The sequence below is a fragment of the Dipodomys merriami genome, unplaced genomic scaffold (genome assembly GCF_024711535.1).
Source record: "Dipodomys merriami isolate MVZ:Mamm:240054 unplaced genomic scaffold, mDipMer1.0.p SCAF_11, whole genome shotgun sequence".
NCBI classification, from domain to species: Eukaryota; Metazoa; Chordata; class Mammalia; order Rodentia; family Heteromyidae; genus Dipodomys; species Dipodomys merriami.
In genome coordinates, this window is record NW_027202382.1 from 46,938,936 (window position 1) to 46,962,721 (window position 23,786).

The 23,786-nt window shown below is 54.7% G+C and overlaps 1 protein-coding gene across 2 annotated transcripts; it reads right to left on the minus strand.

Moving 5' to 3' along the window:
* Positions 1-1,586: 1,586 nt before the first annotated feature.
* On the minus strand, positions 1,587-9,054 carry Ppp1r26 (protein phosphatase 1 regulatory subunit 26). 2 transcript variants are annotated; one of them, XM_070014967.1, is made up of 3 exons: positions 9,008-9,054; positions 7,964-8,091; positions 1,587-6,412 (listed from the first exon to the last, which is right to left on the minus strand). In XM_070014967.1, exon 3 carries the CDS (start codon positions 5,880-5,882, stop codon positions 2,340-2,342), a length of 3,543 nt encoding a protein of 1,180 aa, XP_069871068.1. In that variant the 5' UTR covers positions 5,883-6,412; positions 7,964-8,091; positions 9,008-9,054; the 3' UTR covers positions 1,587-2,339. The 2 variants fall into 2 exon arrangements, with proteins under 2 accessions (XP_069871068.1, XP_069871069.1); XM_070014968.1 differs by lacking the exon at positions 9,008-9,054 and adding an exon at positions 8,735-8,784.
* Between the last annotated feature and the right edge of the window lie 14,732 nt (positions 9,055-23,786).

Here is a 23,786-nt window from a genome sequence, read left to right on the forward strand (position 1 = left end):
GCTGACCCTTCCCTGGCCTGGACACAGCACTTACCCTGTGCCTTTGCTTTAAGGTGGGAAAGTGAGGCTCCAGAGAAGGTGTCCTGTGACAGGCCTGGTCTTGGAAACTGCCTCAGGGAAGCCCCCGGAGCCCGGGCCCGAGCATCTGTTCCCACACGCCAGGCTCTAAGTCGCTCTGCATTTGCAGGTGTCATGGAGGAAAAACAGTGATTATAAACTTCCAGACCTTTGACTGTTTGATGTATTTCCAAGCTGAAGCTTTCTTTTCCTGGTCCTGGGGCTCGAACTCAGGGCCTGGGTGCTATCCCTGAGCCTCTCTCTGCTCAAGGTTAGAGTTCTACCACTTGAGCCACACCACCACCTCTGGCTTTTATGAGTAGTTTATTGGAGATAAGAGTCTCACAGGGATTTTTCTGCCAGGGCTGGCTTCAAACAGTGATCCTCAGATCTCAGCCTCCTCAGTAGCTAGGATTATGGACATGAATCACCATCGCTGGACAGGACATATTTTTTTATATGAGCAGATAAAGTGCTGTCATATGATCATTCACATCTTGAGCAATAAATAAAGGTGATTTCCCCCAGCCCTCCCCCACACCAGGATGACTGAAGCTCTTAAAACTGGATGTTTTTGCAGGATTGCCAGTGGTTTATGTCTGTATTTCTAGCTATTCAGGAACTTGAGATATACAGGTTCAAAGTTCAAAGCCAGGCCAGGCAGACTTCCTATCCAAAATAGCCAGCAAAAAACAGACTGGAAATGTGGCCTAAATGTAGTGTCAGCTGAATGAGCAAGCCAAGTAACTGAAAGGACATGAGCTGGGTGCTGGTGGATCACACCTGTAAATCTAGATACTCAGGAGGCTGAGATCTGAGGATCTTGGTTTGAAGCAGCCGAGGCAGGAAAGTCTGAGATTTTTATCTCCAAGTGACCATTAAAAAGCCAGAAGGGGCTGGGCAGAAAATTCCATGTGACTCATATCTCCGATAAACCACTCAGAAAACTGGAGGTGGTGCTGTGGCTCAAGTGGTAGAGCTTTTGCCTTGAGATGAAGAACTGAGGGATAGTACCCAGGCCCAGAGTTCAAGCCCCATGACCAAACAAACAAAAACCAGGTACACAAGGTATAGGAAATTCTCTTCTGGTTACAATAGCTGTAACACTGAGCTCCAGAGGAGACGCTGTGTTGCAAAACTCGAGGTGATGACGCAGAGATTAGAGGCGGTCCCTGTGGTAGTTGCAGGCACTGTGGGGCTATGGGAGCACCAGCAGGCACGCCTCGAGGAGGAACCAGAGGCTCCCGGGCACCAGCCAGGCCCCTCTGGATCGGCCCAGGATGACGGGCCACAGACAGCAATGCATACGGTTAGCTTGGGTGCCCAGTGGCATCCACCCGGCTCCCTCAGGGCGCATATGTGGGAGGCTTGTCCCCAGCACTGGGGGCTTTACCACCACAAGTGACCGAGGTGTCCGTGGACCAAACCACCTCACGAGTGCTACTGTTCACTCACACACAGGGGTCTACAACAGGATGATGCACACATACCTGAGGTGTGCCACGATTAAAAACGAAGATCAATAGCTCTCATAGAAAAAGAGGTTTATTGAGATCTTCGAGTTCTCTAGACACTGGGCTACACTGGACACGGTCCAGCTCAGGGCTGAGCTGCAGAGCCAGTGGCTCCAATCTCACTTAGGATGACAGGATGGGATGGGACCAGACGGGACGGGACTGGACGGGACCGACGAGATGGCTGGTCAGAGGACTTTGTGCTTTGAATCATTCTCTCATCTCAGTCTGTGACTGCAGTCTTCGGAGGTCCCTGGGGACCTGGGGTTCTTTGCAGCTCCTGCCAGCTTCTGGGCACAGCACAGGACGGCAGGCTCCGAGCAGGCCAGTGCCACTTTCCCCAAGCCCCAGCTTGTGTGCTAGCAGGTGGCCGGGAGGCGCTGGCCCAAGCCTCTGGCTGTGGCTGGGAAAGAGAGCGCCAAAGCTCATCAGCAAAGCTCATCCGCCTCCCCGCCTGTGCAGACCACAGAAGCCTGCGGTTAGGGATGCCCTACAAAACGGAACCACAGTATTGGCCAAAAATATTTTTTTTAACAACACTTGAAATAATTTACAAAAAGCTACAAAACCTATCTTTATCAGGACACATCTGTTAAATAAAAACGTAATTTCAAGTTAACATACATACATACGGGGCTACTAGAAAGGACTTTCTGGTTTTCGCTCTTTCACCAACAGCCACTTTCCCACCTAGGCGCAGACTTGTGCAAACACGCACGCGCATGGTGGCGCTGCTTCCCACCGAAGTGACAAGATCCGGGGCTCCCATCACAGCTTGAGGGCTTTGCCCTTTACCACTGCGCCGCTGCCAGTGTCCTCCAGGGAGGTGTCGCTGTACTCGCTGGCATCGCTGCCCAGGGCCTCCAGGTCCTGCTGGTCCCTGTCGCCCACGAGGTGGCCGTACCTCAGGTCTGAGATGTCCTCTCCGGAGCCCAGGCTTCTGCAGTGCAGGCGGAGCTCTCCCTGTGCCCTCCTGTTTGGCTGGGGCCCGCTGTCCTTCATGAGCAAGTACGGGCTCCCGAACACAGGGCTGTGGCCGACCTGGGTCTCCCTGAAGGCCGAGAAGGCTGGGCTCTGCAGAGGCAGGCCCAGGTGGGGACTGAAGAGGCTGGCCTGCCTGCCCCCCCAGGAAATGCTCTTTCCAAAGTGGACCATCTGGGTGGAGAGCCGAGGAGGGAAGCTGGCGAAGGGCAGGCTCCTCCGGGGGCCCGGGGTGCAGCCACTCCGGCCCCTCGTGGGCCCCTCCGCCCCCTTCCCTTTCAAGCTCCCGGGGTCACCTGTCCACGGGGAGCCCCGGCCTTCTGCGCTCAGTGTCCAGGGGCTGGAAAGCCTGCTCTGGTGGGCAAAGTCACTCCAGGGGAGGGTGAGGTCAGCCTGGGGTCCTGGGCTGGGGGTCAGCAACGTCCCGCTGCCATAGTTCAGGTGAAAGATGCTCCCGCTGCCCGCAGCCTCGGTGGTCATTCTGGCACAGCTAGGCGGCTGGCCGAAAGCACTTTCGGCAGCGGCCGGCTCGGCCCCTCGCGGGCTCTGGTCTCTGTGGGCACCAGTGTTCCTCTTGCCCCCGGAGGGCGTCTTGGCAGAGGCGTTCCCACTGCCACCCCTGGGCAGTACTGCCTCACATCTGCCCAGGGCAGCCGGTGGGCGGGCGGCCTGCTCTGCATGCGAGGCTCCCTTTCCACCCTGCACACCTAGGCTGGCGGCACTCTCTGCCCCAGCCCGCTCCGTGCCCCAGCCTCCTGCAGTCAGCAGAGGGCCCGCCCTGGCTCTCTGGCTCCGGGTTCGTATCCCAGGCTGCGGTGCCGGCTCTTTCCTGCATAGCACCTCTGGCCTGGCCAGGCCCCCTGGTCCCAGAGCAGCATGACTCCCTGGCTGAACACAAGTGCTCACACACTCCTTGGCCTTTTCTGCCAAAAACTTCCTGATCTCCAGCTCGATGCTATCGTCACTGTCCACTGAGCTGTCCTCGGACAGGGAGCTGGGGTTGGAGGCTGAGGGAGGGCCGAGGCTGGCTCCCATGTCCCAGGAAGGCATGGTCCTATGGGGGGTCCTTCCTGCCTGGAAAGCCAGCGCTGCAGCCTTGGCCCCCGAGCCGCCAGCCTTGGTTCTCTCTGCTGCGCTGCTGAAGGCTTGTGACGTTGGTGGCCCCAGACCCGCCCCGCTGGGGCCTCTGGACCTGGACAGACAGCTCCTCAGCACCTGTGGGCTCCCGCCTGCCCAGTCTCTGGGGAGCCCACAATGCTTATCCACAAAATGCGTCTCCGTGGTGCTAAACCTGACCTTCTTCTTGCCCACAGCCTGGGGGTCCCTGCACCTCTTTTTCAACTTCTGCTTGGATCGTAACAGGTCCTTGATGGCCGTGTCCAGGTCCTCATCACTGTCGAGTGAGCTACTCTTGTCCTCAGAACTCTCTTTCTCTCTGACGCTTCCACCCTTGTCTGCCTTCCTGGGGTTCCCAAAGCCTGGAGCCGCTTGCGAATCAATGAGCCCAAGTGTCCTGGAGGGGACAGACTGGCTCTTGGCCTCGCTCTGCCCTGCTGGGGCCTTGCTGGCTTTGGCCTGGCTGGCCGAGTCCTGCCCTTCGCAGCCAGGCTCAACCACTGTCTGGCTATGGCTGCCACTCTGGGCACTGTCTACCGGGTCCCTAGTTTTCTTGGGTGTGGTTGGCCTTGGGGCGCTGCCCCCTCCACCTCTCCGCTTCCTTTTGCAGCCCGCAGGTTGCTCAAGTGGTTTAGAGAGAAGGCTTGTGGTGGGGCCAGCCCGGGCTCTGGGGCCTGGTGGTGACAGCGGGTGCTGGGCAGGCTGTGGATTCCCCACCTGTGCCTTGAGAGCCAGAAATGTCCGGATCTCCTGCTCTATGCTGTCGTCGCTGTCCACTGCGCTGCTGTCACCACCAGAGTGAGCCGGGGTGGCTGGGGCACAGAAGAGTGGGCCCCTGGGGAAACGCGGGTCACCGCCCTGCCCGGGAGCCGGCAGGATGGTCTTGGAGATGTCCAGGATCGCCTCTGCACACATCAGCTCGGCGGATGCCTCCGCCTGGCACGAGGCCTGCTCTGCAGACTCGCTCCTGCTGGCTGCGTGTCCTGGAGGCGCGGGGGCTTTGGAGGGGTGATCGGGGTCAAGGCCCCCCGGCACACCTACGGCCTTGGGGGCTGCTGGCTTCTTCTTGCTTGGGGTCCTCCCGTGGGCCTCCAGCACCGGACTCAGCAGGGTGCTGCCCACACCGCTGGCAGGTGTGTCGGGTCCCCTCTCCTCTCTGAGCGGGGCTCTGGGCGGTGGGTCCCCGCTGGCTTCCTTCCTGGTCTTCTCCAGCTGGTACAGCTGGATGGCCTCTTCAATGCCATCATCGCTGCTGGAGTCCGAGGCCTCTGGCACAGAGGCCACACTCTGTAGTCGCCTGCCCCTGCGGACAGCACTGGCGTTCCTCCTGGCCCTGCCCCGCTGCTGTGCCGCCTCTGGCCTGGGCACGGCCAGCCTCGTGCGGCTGGGGCTGTCAGGCTCTGCGGCCTTGGGCTGAGCGTTCGCCTTCGCCAACCGGGGATGCTTCCGGAAGACAAACTCCTTGTAGGCTCCTGCGGGGTCCTGCCTGGGCGCCGCCCTGGGGGGAGGCTCCCTGCAGGGTTTAAGTCTGGTGGCAGCACTGTCACCGGGCTCTGTTTTCCCATCTACAGGTCCTGCACCTTTTTTGTTCTCGTGTTGTCTCTTGTCATGCAGAAACTGCTCGATTTCTGCCCGGATGCTCTGCTCGAAGGAGTCCTCACTGCTCACGCTGCCTGGGGAGGTGGAGCCCTGGCCGGCCCCCGCAGAGCTGCCAGGGGTGCTGACGGAGCTGGGGGCCCCTGTGGGAGGGCTGAGGGGAGGCGGGGCGGGCCAGGGAGGAGGTGCTGAGGGGCTGGGCTGGGGAGCCCCACTCTTGGCCCTCAGGTACTCCTGGATGGCCTCCTCGATGCCCCGGTCGACGGAGTCATCGCTGTCCGAGTCCAGCACCGAGGGGTCAAGGTGCACCGCTTCCTCACGCCCCAGAGGGCCACCGTCAGCAGCAAGGCCACAGGTAACAAACACAGGCTGCTCCCTGTGCATGGCAGGGCCGGCCCCCAGCCTGGCGTCACGCCCTGGCTCTGCTCGCTGGTCCCTCTGCGTGGCACGCCCATCGCTCATGCCCCGCAGAGGCTCCTCACGTGGCAGCGAGCTGATGATCATGCGCACTCCGGCGCTGACCGAGGCTCGGGTGGGGAACCCGAATCCTCCAGGCGGGCCAAAGGCCTCCCACCTAGACTGGAGCGGGACCACTGGAGGGGCGTTCATGAGGAACATCCTAGCAGAGGGGCAGGGTGTACAGGTGCACCCTGCTGGCTCTTTCCACCACTTTCACATCCTGGGAGGACAGAAACCACAGTGGCGCGATGCGTGCGACAAGCCCGCTTCGTGTGGGGACCCGGCTGGCGGCCACCCAGAACAGCCTGCCTGGCCTTCCACCCCGTGGCCCGCTGGCTGGGGCTCGTTGGGCAGCTGGCTCATGTTTCCTGTGCTTCAGTGTCCTCTGCTGTAAACGCAGTTCATCCTCTCTTGGGCCAGGACTCAGCGGAGGCTCAGTAAGACAATACTTCCAGACCTTTGCACCCGGAGGAGTGCGCAGCGTCACGGCCCCAGTTCTGCCTTTCCTTTTCCGGCCTGCAGCTTCTCCATCAGAGAACAACACAGGCATTATTTACCTCTAAAGGGTGCTGGGAGGAGACAAGGCCACACAAACGCTTCTCTGTGCAGGAAAAAGAAGGAGCACGAACGCGTGTCCAGATAAGTCCAGCTTCTCAGGTGGGTCCCTTCCCGCCGTGAGAGAGGCACTCCTGAAACAAACAGTCGTACAGAGTGAGCGACTGAGAAAGCGGTCACTGATACCAAGCCCTCCTATGAGAACGTGGTAAAATGCACTTGCCAGGTCATCTCCTGGAAGTCTACAGTTAGCTCAGCAGTATAAACATGGCCCTACTCACAGCTGCTTGCCCTGTTCAGGCAGTGTGGTCACGGCCCGGTTTCCATAGCTCGACTAGGTGAGTCCTGCAACTCTCTAAATAGACAGCTCAGACAGCCTTTCCTGGACAGCCGAGGAGGGAGTAGAGCTGCAGAGGAATGCGGGAAGACTGACAGCTCAGCTGTGATCCATGTGTTTGGCCTCAGGGTACTTTCCCAGGTGCCTCAGATACCCTCCTGCTCCCTCACGTGGGAGGGAGGGCAACGTGATCAGGCACAAGACTGATGGATACCGAGAAGATGAACTTCTCTCAGGACCACTGCAGGGAGGAGGCGGACCTGGCCCGTGTGTGTTCGTGTTGCTTCCATTGTGGGTCCTCGAGCTCTGTTTAACTTTGAGCTGCTGTTCACAAGCCATGCACCTTTGCCCAAAGAGGTCGGGCCAGCACTTAGATACAGAGCTGCCTCAACGGCAGACCCGGCCAGTGCTGCCTATCCAAAAACAACTCACTGGCCGTTAACAATCTGTGCTAAAAAAAAAAAAGAAAAAGAAAGAAAGCAGAATTCAAATGTACTGCAACGCTTGAAATCCTATGTCCAGACTCATCTTTCAAAAGGATTGGAGGATAAGGTATCTCCACTGTTCTTATACTGAAATCACCCTCACCTAGTACCCCCTCAACCCCTCCCTGCACAGACTGCCCCCAACTCACTCCACACACAGCTCAGGCTGGCTTCAAACTCCAGATCCTCCTGTCTCAGCCCCCCAAATGTTGGTATTGCAGGTGTGTACCTGTATGCCTGTCTCCCTCAGCTGGCTTTTTAAGATAGATTTTTTTTTTTTTGCCAGTCCTGGGGCTTGAACTCAGGGCCTGCCTATCCCTGAGCTTCTTTTGCTCAGGGCTAGCACTGTACCACTTGAGCCACAGCACTACTTCTGGCTTTTTCTGTTTATGTGGTACTGAGGAATTGAACTGAGAGCCTCATGCATGCTAGACAAGCATTCTACCATGAGGCCACATTCCCAGCCCCAGAAATTGTTTTTTTTTTTTTTATCAGGAATTGGAGAATGTACTTCAGAGACTGGAGCTGTAGTTCATATAAATTTTTACAGAAACATATGTCATCAAAAGTAAACTCTGGGAGATCTACCCTGAGACCGAACACACTGACTGCAGCTGACTGACAAGGTGGAGGTGCTGGAGGGGCAGGGGTGTGCCTGTCTGAGCCAGAGATCAGTCCTCTACTACAGCCCTACTGGCCATAAGCCACGGATGGACCCATACAGACACAGGGCAGCGGCGACAAGTTCTCTTGCTGGCTAGGGACCTGTGCAGTTCCTCAAACTCAGGTAAATGACAGGACTGTGTGAGCCTGGACTGTAGAGTTGAATTCAAGAGCATGAACTCCTGAAGCAGCAATCTTGCCTTGGCATGTGAGGAGCGGAGCCAGGTGTAGAGCTGGGGACCAGCAGCGTCACAGCGCATCTTGTTCACAGCCTGGAAGTGACCACCACTGCCCTGGGAATCCGTGGACAGTCCAGCTGCTCGAACACCTAGTGTAACACACGAAGCAGAAGGCAGTCCCCCGAAGAAACCTCCCTGACTGCGGCCGGAGGCACGAGCCAAGGCAGAGCCAGCCTGGTCACACAAGCTGCCCAGACATCCAGCCTCTGGGGTGGCCGTGGAAACACGGGCACCTGAACCCAGGCCATGTGTCCGAGTCTAGGTTGTGGTGAGGGACTCTGAGCTTCCTCGGACGGGACACCCACCCCTGGAGGGGACGCACCCCCTCTTCCCGGACCCCCCCCCAACTCCCCTCCAGTGCGGCCAGCTCGGGTGCTAGGACCCGCTGGGACCCGGCAGATCGGGTCTCCCCTCCGCGAAGGCGGGGCCCCGTCCCGAGAAGGGGGCGTGGGCTGGCTCGGGTCCCAGACACTGGGCCGGGGTTCGGGCCGCCCCTGCCCCGGCTGGCCCCAGGCGCCGGCGACCCCCGCGGCCAGGGTCCGAGCCCCGCCCGGAGGCAGGGGCGAGGGAAGGGCGCCGAGGGCCGCCCGCCGGGCCAGGTGGGCGCGGGCGGGTCTGCGGGCGTTTCCGGGGCTCGCAAGCCCGGCCAGGCCGGCGGGCAGGCCTCGGCCTCGCCGCACAGGGCAGCGGCCACCCCGGGCGAGGCCGGCGTCCCCGCGCCGCGGACCTCACCTGCGCCTCGCCCGGGCCCGGCCCGCCCCGTCGGCTCCGCGGGAACGCGGGGCGCGGAGGGAGAGGCGGGCGCGGGAGCGGCCCCCGGCCCGCCGCGCCCCGCCCCTCCCCGGGGCCCCGCGCCGCCGCCGCGGCCTGCTCGGGTCCCCGGCTCGGCTTGGCCGCGTCCCGGGGGCGGCGCGGGGGCGCGGGGCGCGCGGGGGCCGCGGGGCCCGGGAAGGGGCGGGGCGCGGCGACCCTCCCCCCTCAACCGGCGGCCGCGGCGCCACCTACCCGCGGCGGCGGCGGCCGCGCTCCGGAAGCCGTGCCCGGTGGCTGGGCATCATGGGAATGGCACGGCCGAGTTCCGGGGAGGCGCGCGGCCCGGCCGGACCCCCGCCCGCGCGAGCGCGCCCACCTGCCGCTGCGCGGGGCCGCCGCCGCCGGGCCGGGCCGGGGGGTCCCGGGCCCCGGGGCGCGCGGGGCGGCCGCCGGGGGCGGGGCCGTGGGAAAGCTGCGGGCCGCGGTCGTGCGGTGCGCGCCTCTCGGGCCGGGCGCCCGGGACCGCCGCCCGCCGCCCGCCGCCCGCACAGTTGCCCTCCGCGCCCAGGTTTGCGCCCGGGAGCGCAGGGTCGAGCCCGGGCTGCCCGCGCTGGCAGCCGGCCCCGCGGGTCCTGGTCTGTCTCCCCTGCCCAAACCCCCAGCTGCCTCGGCGTCTGTTGGCCGCATGGTCCTGGGTGTGCGCACACGGCTCCAGGACACTAGCTGCCCCGGGACTCCCTCCATACTTAGGAGGTCTGTAAAGCTGAGAAGGGAATCCATCAATGCCGCCTGCCTAGGGGATTGAGAGAACTTCCAGTGCCCCGTGCCGCTGTGCCCTGTGCCCTGTGCCCTGTGCCCCTGTGCCCTGTGCCCTGTGCCCCTGTGCCCTGTGCCCGTGTGTCCTGTGCCCCTGTGCCCCTGTGCCCTGTGTCCTGTGCCCTGTGTCCTGTGTCCCTGTGTCCTGTGTCCTGTGTCCTGTGTCTTGTGTCCTGTGCCCCTGCCTTGTGCCCCTGTGTCCTGTGTCCTGTGCCCTGTGTCCTGTGCCCTGTGCCCTGTGTCCTGTGCCCTGTGTCCTGTGCCCCTGTGTCCTGTGCCCTGTGCCCTGTGCCCCTGTGTCCTGTGTCCTGTGCCCTGTGCCCTGTGCCCTGTGCCCTGTGTCCTGTGCCCGTGTGTCCTGTGCCCCTGTGCCCTGTGTCCCTGTGTCCTGTGTCCTGTGTCCTGTGCCCCTGCCTTGTGCCCCTGTGTCCTGTGTCCTGTGCCCTGTGCCCTGTGCCCCTGTGTCCTGTGCCCTGTGCCCTGTGTCCTGTGCCCTGTGCCCCTGTGTCCTGTGTCCTGTGTCCTGTGTCCTGTGCCCCTGTGCCCTGTGCCCTGTGCCCTGTGCCCCTGTGTCCTGTGTCCTGTGTCCTGTGTCCTGTGCCCCTGTGTCCTGTGCCCCTGTGTCCTGTGTCCTGTGCCCTGTGTCCTGTGCCCTGTGCCCCTGTGTTCTGTGTCCTGTGTCCTGTGTCCTGTGTCCTGTGCCCTGTGTCCTGTGTCCTGTGCCCTGTGTCCTGTGTCCTGTGTCCTGTGTCCTGTGCCCTGTGCCCTGTGTCCTGTGTCCTGTGCCCCTGTGTCCTGTGTCTTGTGTCCTGTGCCCCTGCCTTGTGCCCCTGTGCCCTGTGCCCTATGTCCTGTGCCCTGTGTCCTGTGCCCTGTGCCCCTGTGCCCTGTGTCCTGTGCCCTGTGTCCTGTGTCCCTGTGTCCTGTGTCCTGTGTCTTGTGCCCTGTGTCTTGGGTCCTGTGCCCTGTGCCCTGTGTCCTGTGCCCTGTGTCCTGTGTCCCTGTGTCCTGTGCCCTGTGTCCTGTGCCCTGTGTCTTGTGTCCTGTGCCCTGTGCCCTATGTCCTGTGCCCTGTGTCCTGTGTCTTGTGCCCCTGTGCTGTGTCCTGTGCCCTGTGTCTTGTGTCCTGTGCCCCTGTGCCCTGTACCTTGTGCCTTGTACCTTGTGCCCTGTGCCCTGTGTCCTGTGCCCTGTGTCTTGTGTCCTGTGCCCCTGTGCCCCGTACCTTGTGCCCTGTTCCTTGTGCCTTGTACCTTGTGCCCTGTGCCCCTGTGCCCTGTGCCTTATGCCCTATGCCCCTATGCCCCTGTCTTGTGTCCTGTGCCCCTGTACCCTGTGTCCCTGTACCCTGTGCCCTGTACCTTCTACACACCGCCACCTGGTTAGAAGGAAGGAGCAGCAGGTGGTTTTCTGGGGCTCTGCTGTTCACGGGCCTGTGGCTTTGGAAATCTTCGCTAGTCTTATTTTGCTTTTAAGAATGATCCAGGGATATTTGTGCAAGACTGGAGGTGTCTCAGGCATGGCGGGCCCTCCAAGCCTAGAATGTGCAAACTGGGCGCTCCTTCTGGGGCTAGAACATGCCAGAAATTTGTTTTTTCTTTTGGGGGGGGGATCCGGTAGTGGGGCCTGAACTCTGGGCCTGGGCACTGTCCCTCAGCTCTTCAGCTCAAGGCCAGCACTCTACCACTTGAGCCACAGCGCCACTTCTGGCTTTTTTCTTTTTGCTTATGTGGTGCTGAGGAATCGAACCCAGGGCCTCATGCATGCAAGGCAAGCACTCTACCACTGAGCCACCTTCCCAGCCCCATGCCAGAAATTTGATAGGACCCCAATTCAGAGACTTGGGGGAGAATGAGAGTTTTTCTAGCCTTAGCAGCTTAGGGAACTTAGAAGTTGGTTTGGGATCAAGAAACACTGAATGTTTCCATGCCTGGTTGCAGTTTTCCAATAAACATGCTCTCATTTAAAAGTAGCACTCATAGCCAGATGCTGGTGACTCAAGCCTGTAATCCTAGCTACTCACTCAGGAGGCTGAGAGCTGAGGATGGAGGCTCAAAGCCACTCCAGGCAGGAAAGTCTGTGGAACTCTTATCTCCAATTAACCACCCCCATCCCCAACAACAACAAACTTGGACCTGTGGTTCAAGTGGTGATGTACTAGCCTTGAGTGAAAGAAGTTCAGGGACAGCACCTGGAACCCAGTACTAGAACAACGGAAAGTAATAATATACTCAATACTAAAAATTAGGGTGAATCATCTAATTAATAGCACCACCAAGAGATGTGGGCATGTTTCTTGATTTGTTTTTGAAGCCAATGGTGTGATGCTGTCTTTGGGTGTCCTTGGAACCATTCCAAACATTTTTGCAGGACAGATTCCTGGAAGACAGCACCCTGGGCAGAGATAATAATGAAGCCATTGCCAGATGCCCTCCAGAAAACTCTGGTCCAGCTTGCTGTCCACCTGCCTTCTTGCCAGCTATGAATGGTACTGTCCCATTTTGGTCTTTGGCAATCTGATGGGCAAAATAGGTCTCTTGATCACTTCAGTTCTAGTTTCCCTAACTACAGCTGGTGTTAAACATATTTTCCTTTTATAATTGGCCCTTCGGAAAATTCCCTGAATTCCCATTTTTGATTTTCCTTTTGGGTTGTGCCTTCTGCATGTCGATTTTTTCGGCAGTCCTGTAATTTGAACTCAGTCCCTCATGCTTGCTAGGCAGGCACTTTACTGCTGGGCCACCTCTCTAGCCCTTTCTTTTGCACTGGTTACTTTTTGAAATAAGGTCTTCCTGCCAAAATATGGGCTTTGTAGCTAGGAGGATAAGCATATGCCACACGCCCAGCACCTTCGGTTGTGATGAAGTCTGTGGACTTTTCTGTTTGGGCTTGCCTGGAACTGCTGTCCTCTTGAGCCTCATGTGTCTGCTTGGGCTGGCTTTGAACCCAGATCCTTCCAGTGTCACCCTTCCAAGTAGCTAGGATTACAGGTATGGCATTATTGATTCTAAGAGCTTTAGCTATTAAAGTTTTCAGCCTACCTCTAACAGATCCTCACATACATTAGATTAATGCTTGCCTGCCTGTCTTCCATTTAACTTGGGAGTTGTATTTTTATTGACATGGGGTTAAAACCTTTCTGTCACTAGATCTAGCAGGTGTTTTTGCATAGCTCTGGCTCTGGGGGAAAGTCTAGGTTCTCTTTTATCAGTCAGCTTTGCACCATGTGGCAGAAAGCTCATGGGGAGAGGGGTTTGCTTTGATCCTAGTTTCCCACGTGCCAGTCTGTAGACGCATGGCCCCCCACTCTGAGCCTGTGGCAGGGCAGCACACAATGGCATAGAGCATGTGGCACAGTTAGGATGCTTACCTCCAAGGGGCTGGGAAACAGGGCACGGGAGAGAGAGAGAAAGGGCGTGCGTGAGAGAGAGCAAAAGGAAAGGAGGAAGGGAGAGGGAGAGGAAAAAGACTGGGTTTCTACATTCTCTCCAGGACCATGCCACCAGTGCCCTCTCTCCCTCCCACCAGACCCTCTACCTAAAGGGGTTCCCCTCCCAACAGTGCCACCGGGTGGGCACTGAGCCATTGGCACGTAAGTTTCTGGCAGCACTTCAGATGTAAACTGTTGTACCAGGGTTTCATGAGCACACACCCATGTCTTGTCCAGAGCTCAGAACACAACAGGGCCAGACTCAAGGCCTGATGTAGGCCTGCTGGGGCACTTGGGTGCTGGACTCTATCAGTAAGAAACGATGTTCACCCAGGCTGGTCTTGAACTCCTGGACTCAAGCGATTCTCGTGCCTCAGTTGTCTCTGGGGGCTGAGGCCACAGGCGAGTGCCGCTCTTCGCGCCCTGGGCACTCTTACTTGCACACTACTGACCTGCACTCGGTGGTTGGTGGTGCTGTTGTTGGCTTGTTTGTTGTTGGTTTTAGCTGCCCAGAGGCCGGGCCTCCCGCACTGGTGTGGACTGTGGTGGTGGAGCAGGCAGAGGGAGGGGCGTCTTCGGGCAAAGCTGTCCCGCTGCAGGTGGATCCGTTTTTCCCTCTCACCTGGGCTCTGTGACTGTGCAGGTTCTTGGCCGATGGAGTCTGCTCAGAGGCAAACCTCTCATGGTTTTTGCAGTCTTCATGTGCCAGGGCATGGGGGACCCTGCACCCGCCTCCCAGCAGGCCTTTCAGAGCCACAATCTACTGTCCGCTGGGGAGGGTGTCGGCAGGGTGCGCAGGGCCTGGACATCCCACGCAGAAGCCTCTGGCCGGCTCTGGGACCTGGCGTGCTTGGGGGCCTCCTCCTGGCCCCTGTCAAGGGGATGGAGGGACCCTCATGTAGCCTAAGCTGGCCCAGCCTTGAGAACCTCCGGATGACAGGCGTGCCCCACCAAGCCTGACACAGTTCTTGGGAACTTCTTCAGGTCATGGTGCCTGTGGAGCAGGGAGAAGCCACAGGCTGCCAGGGAAAGGGACCAAAGCCAGGGGGCTCCTTTCCTTTAGAGGATGAACGGCACTGTCACGATTAAGGATTCACTGGAAGGCACTGCTGCGCACACCGGAGGAAGCCTGATGCCCTGACTCAGGACGCTCAGCTGTGTGCGTTCCCAGAGCACACGGGGCCGGGGCGGGGAGGGGAGAGAAGGGGATGGAGGATGGGGGAGTAGCAGGTCAGGTCCACCTGCTGCCCATTGTGCAATCAGCTGTGGACACTGCAGCCACTTCCAGGATGTGACCTGGAGGGGAGCGCTAGGAAGGAAGGGGACAAGGGGACATTTCATTGTATAGATTTTCCCCTGCCCCCCTCCCACCTCTCTGGTTCTGGGATTTGAACTCAGGGCCTCATTCTTAGGCAGGTGCTTTACCACTAAACAATGCCTTCCAGCTGTGTGTATATGTGTTTGTGTATGTGTGTGTGTGTGTGTGTGTGTGTGTGTGTGTGTGTGTGTGTGTGCATGCGAGTGTCTGTCTGTCTGTCTGTGTCTGTGTGTGCTGGATAGGGTCTTGCTTCCTGCCCTGGTGCACAGCTGGTCTGCCGTCCTCCTGTTTTTCACTTCCCACCATAGCAAGGATGATAGGCACGTGCTAGCACATCCATTGGCTTCCACGGAGTCTCACAGAGTTTTCTGCCTGGGCTGGCCAGGAACAGTGATTCTCCTGATTTCAGCCTCCCACAGAGCTAGGAAGTCAGAGTCATACGCTGCATTATGCTAGAACACCCAGCTATGGGTAAGGAGTCTTGTGAACTCTTTAGGCCAGCCTCATACTGCAGTCCTCTGGATCTCAGTCTCCCAAGTCGCTAGGTTTACAGACACAAGCTACCCGCGCCTGGATTTGTGTTGTTTTCTTTCATACTGTTTGAGCTTTTTAAAATCATGAGCATTGCTCTCATATCTAAACAAATTAACTTAAAAATAGCTGACAGAAGTGCATAAATATTCCCGCACACATGCCAAGCCAGGTGGGACATGCCTGTACTCCAGGAGGCTTGCAGGTTCGAGGCCAGCAATAGTCATGCACAAAGTGCAGGCAGCCACATACCCACCTGTCTTGTGCACAGGGGACCTGCATCCTGCATCTCAGAAATGACTATGAGTGGTTTTACTCAATTTTTATTTGTTCAGTGTTGGTTTCTTAGAATCGTGTTTTCTAGTTCATTACTTAAAATTTCAGGGGACAACTTGACTGCTGCTGGGGGGCGGTGGTGACCAGCCGAGACCACCAAGCATCTCAGCCCTGCAGAGGGGCCTGGGCGGCTGCCCCTGGCCCATCACCAATCTCCCAGGCTTCCTTCCTCATTTTGAAATGGGTACTGGGTCTTTTACTTCTTAGTCTCCACCAGGGGCTGATATGCTCCTGCTTTTAGGCAAAGAGTTTGTTAGCTTGTTCTCTTTCTCAGGAATTTCATCCAAACAGGTTCAGCGGAAGAGGCTGCAGGGTGTGTGTCAGGCATTCTAAGATTATACACGTGGATATGGTAACCAGAAATAGAATCAGAGCCTCAGAGCCGGCAGGAGTAGCATGAGGAGAGATGCAAGGAAGGAATCAGACTGGCAAAACCCATCACAGGGAGCTTCCATGACGTGTGTGTGTGTGTGTGTGTGTGTGCGCGCACACACACACACGCATATGCCACACAACATGAACACAGGACCAGGACCGCACATGCATGCTTTCTTCCAGTCTCAAAACTGTCCTCAGATCTGTGGAAACAACTCTGTTTAAAAAGAAGGATTCTGTTGTGCTGTGTTTGGATTTGGGGAAGGCGAGATAAAACATTTTATATTTTCTGTGTGTGCACACACATAAATTGCCCAGGCATAGATACCCTCAAAGCTTGGTAATGGTTGATTTTTTAATATAATTTTTATTGTTATGATGAAGGTGTTATACAGAGGGGTTACCATTTCATAAGTCAGGTAATGAGTACATTTTTCTTTTGGACATTTTCCTTTGTAAATTTGGGCATTTTGTTTTGTACATTTTCCTTTGCTTTTCTTTCCCATTCCTGTCTACAAGTTGCATAATTCACTTTCCACACAGTGGCTACTGAATAACACGGCTGCATTTGTTCACCCTTCCTCTCTCCCTCTGTGCTCCCCTTTGCCCCCCCCAAAAAAGACAAAGAAAACCCCAAAGCAAAACAACATACCACCACCACTACCAACAACAACAAAAACCATGTTTCTATTTCCTGGAATCTGTTTCAATAAATGTTCAGAGGAGTTACATGTTTGGGTTCCTCCTCTAAGGGTATCTTCCTTTAGTTTGACTGTCTGTGTATATGAATACCTGGAGTCCTATATAGGTTATTTTAGATCTAGCTTACACATATGAGAAAAAAAAAACATGCGCTGTTTGTTTCTGAGCCTAGCTTACCTCACTTAGCATGATTTGTTCTAGGTCCATCCATTTCCCTTCAATGACATAATATTATTCTATCTAACGGATGACTAAAATTCCACTGTATGCATATGTACCACATTTTATTAACCTATTCACCTATTGAAGGGCATCTGGGCTGTTTCCAAAATGTGGCTATTGTGAATAGTTCAACAGTGAACATGGATATGCAAATGTCTTTATTGTATCTTGACTTTTGATGCTCTGGGTAGGTGCCCAGGAGTGGAATGGCTGGGTCATGGGGAAGGTCTATGTTTAGTTTTTTGAGGAACCTCCAGACTGCTTTCCAAAGTGGTTGTACTAGTTTACATCCCCACCAACAGTGCTGTAGGGTTCCTTTCCCCCAACATCCCCACCAACATTAGTTGTTTGAATTCTTGATGTTGGCCAATCTAACTGGGGTGAGATGGAATTTCAAGAGTTGTTTTGATTTGCATGTCCTTTATGGACAGGTATGTGGAACATTTTCTCCTGTGTTTACTTGTCATTCTTACTTCTTCTGAGAAGTCTCTCTTTAGTTCCTTTGCACATTTATTGATTAGTTTATTCGTTTTTGGAGTTTTTTTTTTTCTGTTGGTCATAGGGCTTGAACTCTGGGCCTGGGCGCTGTCCCTGTGCTCTTCAGCTCAAGGTGAACACTCTTCCGTTTGAGCCACAGCGGCACTTCCAGTTTTTCTGGTGGTTTATTGGAGATAAGAGTCTCACGGACTTTCCTGCTTGGGCTGGCTTTGACCCATGATCCTCAAATCTTAGCCTCCTGAGTAGCTAGGATGACAGGCGTGAGCCACCGGCGACTGGCAAAGTATTAATTTTTTGAGCTCCGTATATAGTTTGGATATTAGGCCTTTGTCAGATATGTTGCTGGTAAAGCTCTTCTCTCTTCTCTGTTGGCTGTCTTTCAGGTTTAGTAGCTATGCCCTTTGCTGTGTAGAAACCTTTTAGTTGATATAATCCCATTTGTTAAATGTCTCTCCTGTATGCTGTGCCTCTTGGACTCTTTTCAAAAAGTTTCTACCTATGTCTATAGGTTCTAATGTTTCTCCTACTCCATCTTGCAATAGGTTTAGGTCTAACATTGAGGCCTTGGATCCACTTTGAGTTGATATTGGTGCATGGTGACAAATAGCAATCCACTTTTAGTTTTCTACATGTGGATGTCCAGTTTTCCCAACACCAATCATTGAATAGGCTATTTTTTCCCACTGTACATTTCTGGCTCCCTTGTCAAATATCAGAAAATAGTGAGTACATGGATTTATTATCTGTGTCTTTTAGTGTGTTCTGTTTATCTTCAAGTCTATTTTTGTGCCAGTACCAAGCTGTTTTTGTTATTACAGCTCTGTAGTAGGGCTTGAGGTCTGAGATTGTATACCACCAGCATTGCTTTCTTTTGCTTAGAGTTGCTTTGGTTATTTGAGGTTTTCTCTATCTTGATGAAGAATGTCATTTTGTGATTTTGGGAGTGTCTTAAATGTGTAGATTGCCTTTGGCAGTATGGTTGTTTCACAATATTAATTCTACCTGTCCCTGAACATGGGAGGTCTTTCCATTTCCTGATGTTGTCTTTGATTTCTTTCTGCAATTTTGATTTTTTTCAGTTTTCACTATAGAGGTCTTTTGCTTCCTTTGTTAAGTTTATTTCTACTATTTTTGAGGCTAATGCAAAAGGAGTTGTTTTTCGGATTTTCCACTCTGATTGTACATTGCTAGTATATAGAAAGGCTACTGGTTTTTGTGGGTTAATTTGTATCCTGCTACTTTGCCAAAGTTATCTCTAAGCTCTAGGAGCTTGGGCATGGAGTCTTTCAGGTTCTTTAGATATAAGATCAGGTCATCTACAAATAGGGATCATTTGACGTCTTTCTCTATGTGAATACCTTTTATGTCCTTTTCTTGCTTGATTGCTCTGGCTAGGAGATTCAAAGTTACATAAAGATTGATTTTTCTATGTAGCAACTAGTTGGGGGCCACTGGAGAAGATTTTGGGTGTATGGAGGGCTTTGCCTTCCTCCGCACTTTGAGGGTCACTCCAGGCTGAAAGGATGCCCAGGGTGTCTTGGCCTGCTTTCCATTACTTGAGGCTGAGTGGTTAATGAAAGTGGTTAATGAAAGCATCTATTCCCGGTTCTGGAGGCTGAGAGGGGGAAGAGCACAGTGCTGGCCTGGCGGGGCCTTCAGAGAGAGCTGCCCGCTCAGGTCTCTTCTTCTTCTTATGAGGCCAGCCCTCATGACCTTACCTGATGTTAGTGAGCTCCCGGAGACACGGCCCCCCATCAGTACACGCACTGAGGAATTCATTCCCAATAGAGAAGTTGGGGGACACTCAAACCTCAAAGGCTGACCTGCCAGCAGAGGGTGACCATGTGAGCGGAGGACTGAACTCTACGAGGTCCTGTACCCCAACAGACCCTGCTTCAGCTGGGGCAGCTCTCCTGGTTCTTCTCAGGATGCTCTGCTCTAGCCATGGGCAGGCATGCTCTGTCTGTCTGTCTGTCTGTCTGTCTGTCTGTCTGTCTGTCTGTCTGTCTATTTTTGTGCCAATACTGGCTTGAACTCAGGGCCTGGGTGCTTTTCCTAAGCTTTTTCACTCAAGGCTAGAGCTCTACCACTTGAGCCACACCTCTACTTCTAGCGACTTACTGGCTAATTGGAGCTAAGAATCTCCTAGACTTTCTTCCTGGGGCTGGCTGGCTTTGAACCACAACCTTCATATCTCAGCTTCCTGAGTAGTTAAGATTTTAGGTGGTCAACTTTTTTTGTGTGTATGTCAGTCATGGGGCTTGAACTCTGGGCCTGGGCTCTGACCCTCAGCTCTTCAGCTCAAGGCCAGCATTCTACCACTTGAGCCACAGCGCCATTTCTGGTTTTCTGGTAGCTAATTGGAGATAAGAGTTTCACGGCCTTTCCTGCCTGGGCTGGCTTTGAACCATGATCCCCAGATCTCAGCCTCCTGAGTAGCTAGGATTACAGGCATTAGCCACTGGCGCCTAGTTTGGTCAACTTTTTGAGGCCAGATCTTCCTATGTCAACTGAGCTGGCCTCAAACTTACACTTCTCCTGTCCCATCTTCCTGAGTAGCTGGGATTACAGGCATGCACCACTTTATAGGCTTTATGAAAAGCACCTGTTTACATTTCTCAGCGATACGGGGAGCTTGTAACGGTGCAGAAATGGTAATGTCCCTTTGCGTCATCAGAGCACTCTACGGGCTCATGTGAGGAGGCAGACCCTTCCTCAGAGGCTCCCTGAGCCCCGAGCAGAGATGACCAGAAACGTAGGCTACTTAGAAAAATCCAGAAGTGGTGCTGTGGCTCAAAGTGGTAGAGTGCTAGCCTTGAGCAAAAGAAGCTCAGGGTCAGCGTCCATGCCCTGAGTCCAAGCCTCACCCAGGACAGGCAAGAAAAAAAAAGGAGAAAGGAAAGGAAGTTGCTTCACCCTGTTCACCCTGGGCCTACGAGGGACCCTTGAGGCTTTCCTACAGGGATCGGCTGACTGGTGGGTTTAGCAGAGGACAGAGGTGCCCTAGTCCACTTTTTCACCACTCCAAAGAGGATCATGGAGTTCCACAGGAATGCGGGTAAACTTGCTCCTCTCTGAGAGCACAGTCTTGTTCTTCAGGCTAGAACAGGGTGCATGGCCCAGTCTGAGGCTTGCGCGGGAGCTTTGCTGTAACCGCCAACAGTGTCCGCTCAGGGCCTCTGCTCTGACAGCCTCCCCCCCCCCCCCCGCCCCCGCCGCCTTGTCTACTAGAGAAGACAAGACTCCACCTGGAATTTGAAGCAGAAACCCCAAGCATTTTAAAAGAAGGTTTTATAATTGATACTTGCTCTGTGACTTTCCCCCAGGATCTGGCTAAGCTGCTGTGAACCAGTGAAGTGTTGTTTAAAGTCCTATGCTCACGACCCAGAGATCACAGGGATGGCTCTCCTAAATATTATCTCTTCCTCCTCTTCCTCCTGCTGCTCCTCCTCCTCTTTTTCCCCCTTCTCTTCCTCCTGCTCCTGCTCCTCCTCCTCTTTCTCTTTCCTCTCCTTCTCCCTTCCTCACCCTCTTTCTCTCTCATTTCACCCTGTAGCCCAGGATGTCCTCAGACTTGAATCTTCTTGCCTTCTGAGAAACTGGGATTACAGGCATGCACCATAATCCCTGGCTTTGTTGGATCTTCTTAAGATAGATGAAGCCATTCAGCTGAGAAACGGAAGAAAGGGGAACATTTGTAACTGACCAAGAAGTGGTTTTCTGAAGAGTCCAGAGCTGACTGGGGTTGTGGGTCCTGGACTCTAAGGCCAGTTCTGGGAGAGCACAGCTGTATTCCACAAGGTCAAGGGTATGGCCAAGGTCGGGGGAGCACAGTAGGATTTTGGTGGAAGGAACCCCAGTGTACTCTCCAAAGTGGGCTCAGAGCCTCCTGTTTGGCCTGAGGGAGCTAGTTTTCTTTCTCCTAGTTTTCTTTCCCATTGGTGTGGAGACACAGCTGGAGTTGTGAGAGGAATAACCAGTGTGGAACGCTGCAGAGGAGACCCTCGGTTGGGGTCTTTTACCTTGGACAAAGTCTCCATTCTGTCATTCTCCTGAGAGGCAGGCTGTGGAGGCCTAGGGGGGCAGGAAGAAAGAGAGGAACGGATGGTCCTCTGTTTCTTTTTGCCACCTCATTTTAGATGTTAACATATCTCTTAAGACTCGGTGCTGTTATGTAGGCTTTACTGATTGCTATCTGATGTTTTGGAAGAATGTGTGTGGTTCTTAGTTCTGGGGATAAAGCAGTCAGTTACAACCAGGCTCTACCTCTTTCTGCCTTTCCCTTTACATTTGGATACTGCCACGATCTACTGCGTTTTCTTTATTTTTATGGCTCTACCCTTTTCAAAAAGAATTTATTTTCTTGTAACGATGCTGTACAGAAGGTACTTTTTTCTTTTATATGACTTTTTCAAATAGTATTTCCCACGCTGACCACCAGGGTCAGGGTCAGAGTCTTTGGGCTTTCCAGGTGTCTCTTGGCAAGTGACAACTTTCCCTCCAGGTGTTTCTTCAAGGAAGGCCCCTGGGAATGGCACCCCAACTTTTCAAAAAGAATGCTTCCCCAATCCCATGTCAAAATTCTCTCCAGTGCATTGTGTTCAAGGAAGTTGGCTGTGTGTCCCTTCTAGAGACAGCTATGCATTCCACTCTGAGACTTCTGCCAGTGGACGTCACTGTGCAGAAATCTTAAGCCTGCTGGTATTTTCCCCTTGGTTTTTGCATTTTTTTCCCTAGCACCATCAGTTGTAAGGCTGGGGTGGGGCAGTTCATTTCTTGCAGCCTTTAAAATCTTTCCTTGTCCTGCACACTTGATGTTTTAAAGTAGGTCTTTTCTAGTTTGCTCTCTTGGACGCCCCATCAATCTTTCTCAAGATTAGGGAAATTTTCTCCTAGTCTACTTCTTTAGCTTATACTTCTCCTTCATCTATGCTTATGATTCTTAGGGTTTGGTCTCTTTCAGGGTTCCTGAGGTTTTGCATATTCCAATTCCCCCTCCTCCCCCACATTCTCCATCTGATTGTTCTGATTACATCTACATTGTCCCCAAGCCCTTCTATTCTGTCTTTAATTTGACCCACTCTACTGGAAAGACCTTCCACAGAAGTTTTTATGTGATTTATTGAGCTTTTTGTTTCCCAGATTCCAGTTTGATTCATTTCCAGGGTTTCTGTGTGTTTATTGAGTCCCTCTTTTGTATCTGCATTGTCTTTCTTACTTTGTTCAGCTGTTTATCCACCTTCTATTTGAGCTCCCTTAGGAGTTTGAGTTCTTTTTGAATTCCTTCATTTTTTTCCACCCATGTCCTCTTTCAATCATTCTTGTAATCATGCTTTTGAGTTCTTGGTCTAGACCTTCTGCTCCTTCACTGACTTGAACATCTGCTGCTCTGGGCCCATTAAGGTCCCACTGGCTGCACAAGTCCCCTGTTCTTACCCCTGGGATAGCAGATTACCTTCAGGGTGCTCCATTAAGGGGCCTGATGGTGGGAGAAACACACAACTCATCACTCAAAGAACACATCTCTCTCAGTACTTCTCAGTGATGCAGAGCTGAGGGACTCAGTTTCTCCACCTGGAGCTGTCAACTATTTTGGACCCTGTCCAGCAACTTATCTCCTGAAGTAAAGGTGAGGCTAGGGACATCATGTGACCCAGGCGCTGTGTGTAGAACTTTCAGCCCTGCCTTGTAGCCAGGCCCCAATCTACCGGAGAGCACCTGCCAGTCACGGACTCTGTCTGTTTTGCTCTAGCCTGAGTGAGTCATAGGCCATCTACTGCCTGGTGCCTGTTTGCTGCTTTGACTTCCCCACTTGCCTGTGTCTCTCCCCCCATGGCCCTCCTCTTTGGCTGTCTCCCTGCTCTCCAGGCCCCTGGGGGAGGCGTCCTCATACACTGGAGGTTGTGATCAAGGAGGTTAGGCTTACCTGTCACATCCTGGAGTCTGAGCTTGTTCCTAGAAGAGGTGAGGGCCGGGGTTCCTGGAGCGTCCTTCCTATGGTGACCTGGCTCTCAGCAGCAGGATGTGTCTGCCAGCAGCCTCCCCAGGCTGCCTGGGGGCCCTCAGCTCTCCCACTCTTTGTCAGCCTCAGATGGCAGTCTTCAACCTGATAACGTGGCTGGGGAGTGGAAGGGACCCAAAGTCCGTGAACCCCAGCTGTTTGGTGAACTCCAGTCCCCCTTCTCCCTCCAATGGGTGGACTCTCCATCCCTATGCCCATCTTGATGGCTGTGGGCCTGGGGCTGGACACTGGACACAATGGCTGTGGGCCCTGGCTGGACACTGGACACAATGGCTGTGGGCCCGGGACTGGACACTGGACATGATGGCTGTGGGTCCTGGCTGGACACTGGACACAATGGCTGTGGGCCTGGGCTGGACACTGGAAATGATGGCTGTGGGCCCTGGCTGGACACTGGACACGATGGCTGTGGGCCCTGGCTGGACGCTGGACACAATGGCTGTGGGCCCTGGCTGGACACTGGACACGATGGCTGTGGGCCTGGGCTGGACACTGGACACGATGGCTGTGGGCCCTGGCTGGACACTGGACACGATGGCTGTGGGCCCGGGACTGGACACTGGACATGATGGCTGTGGGCCCTGGCTGGACACTGGACACGATGGCTGTGGGCCTGGGCTGGACACTGGACATGATGGCTGTGGGCCCTGGCTGGACACTGGATGCTGATGGGCACTGCAGTCACCCGATCACCAACTGCTTCTTTGCTTCCACCTCCCATGTGTCTCCATCTCAGAACCTGGCTGGCCACCAGCTACTTGCATGCAGCTAATGGAATCGG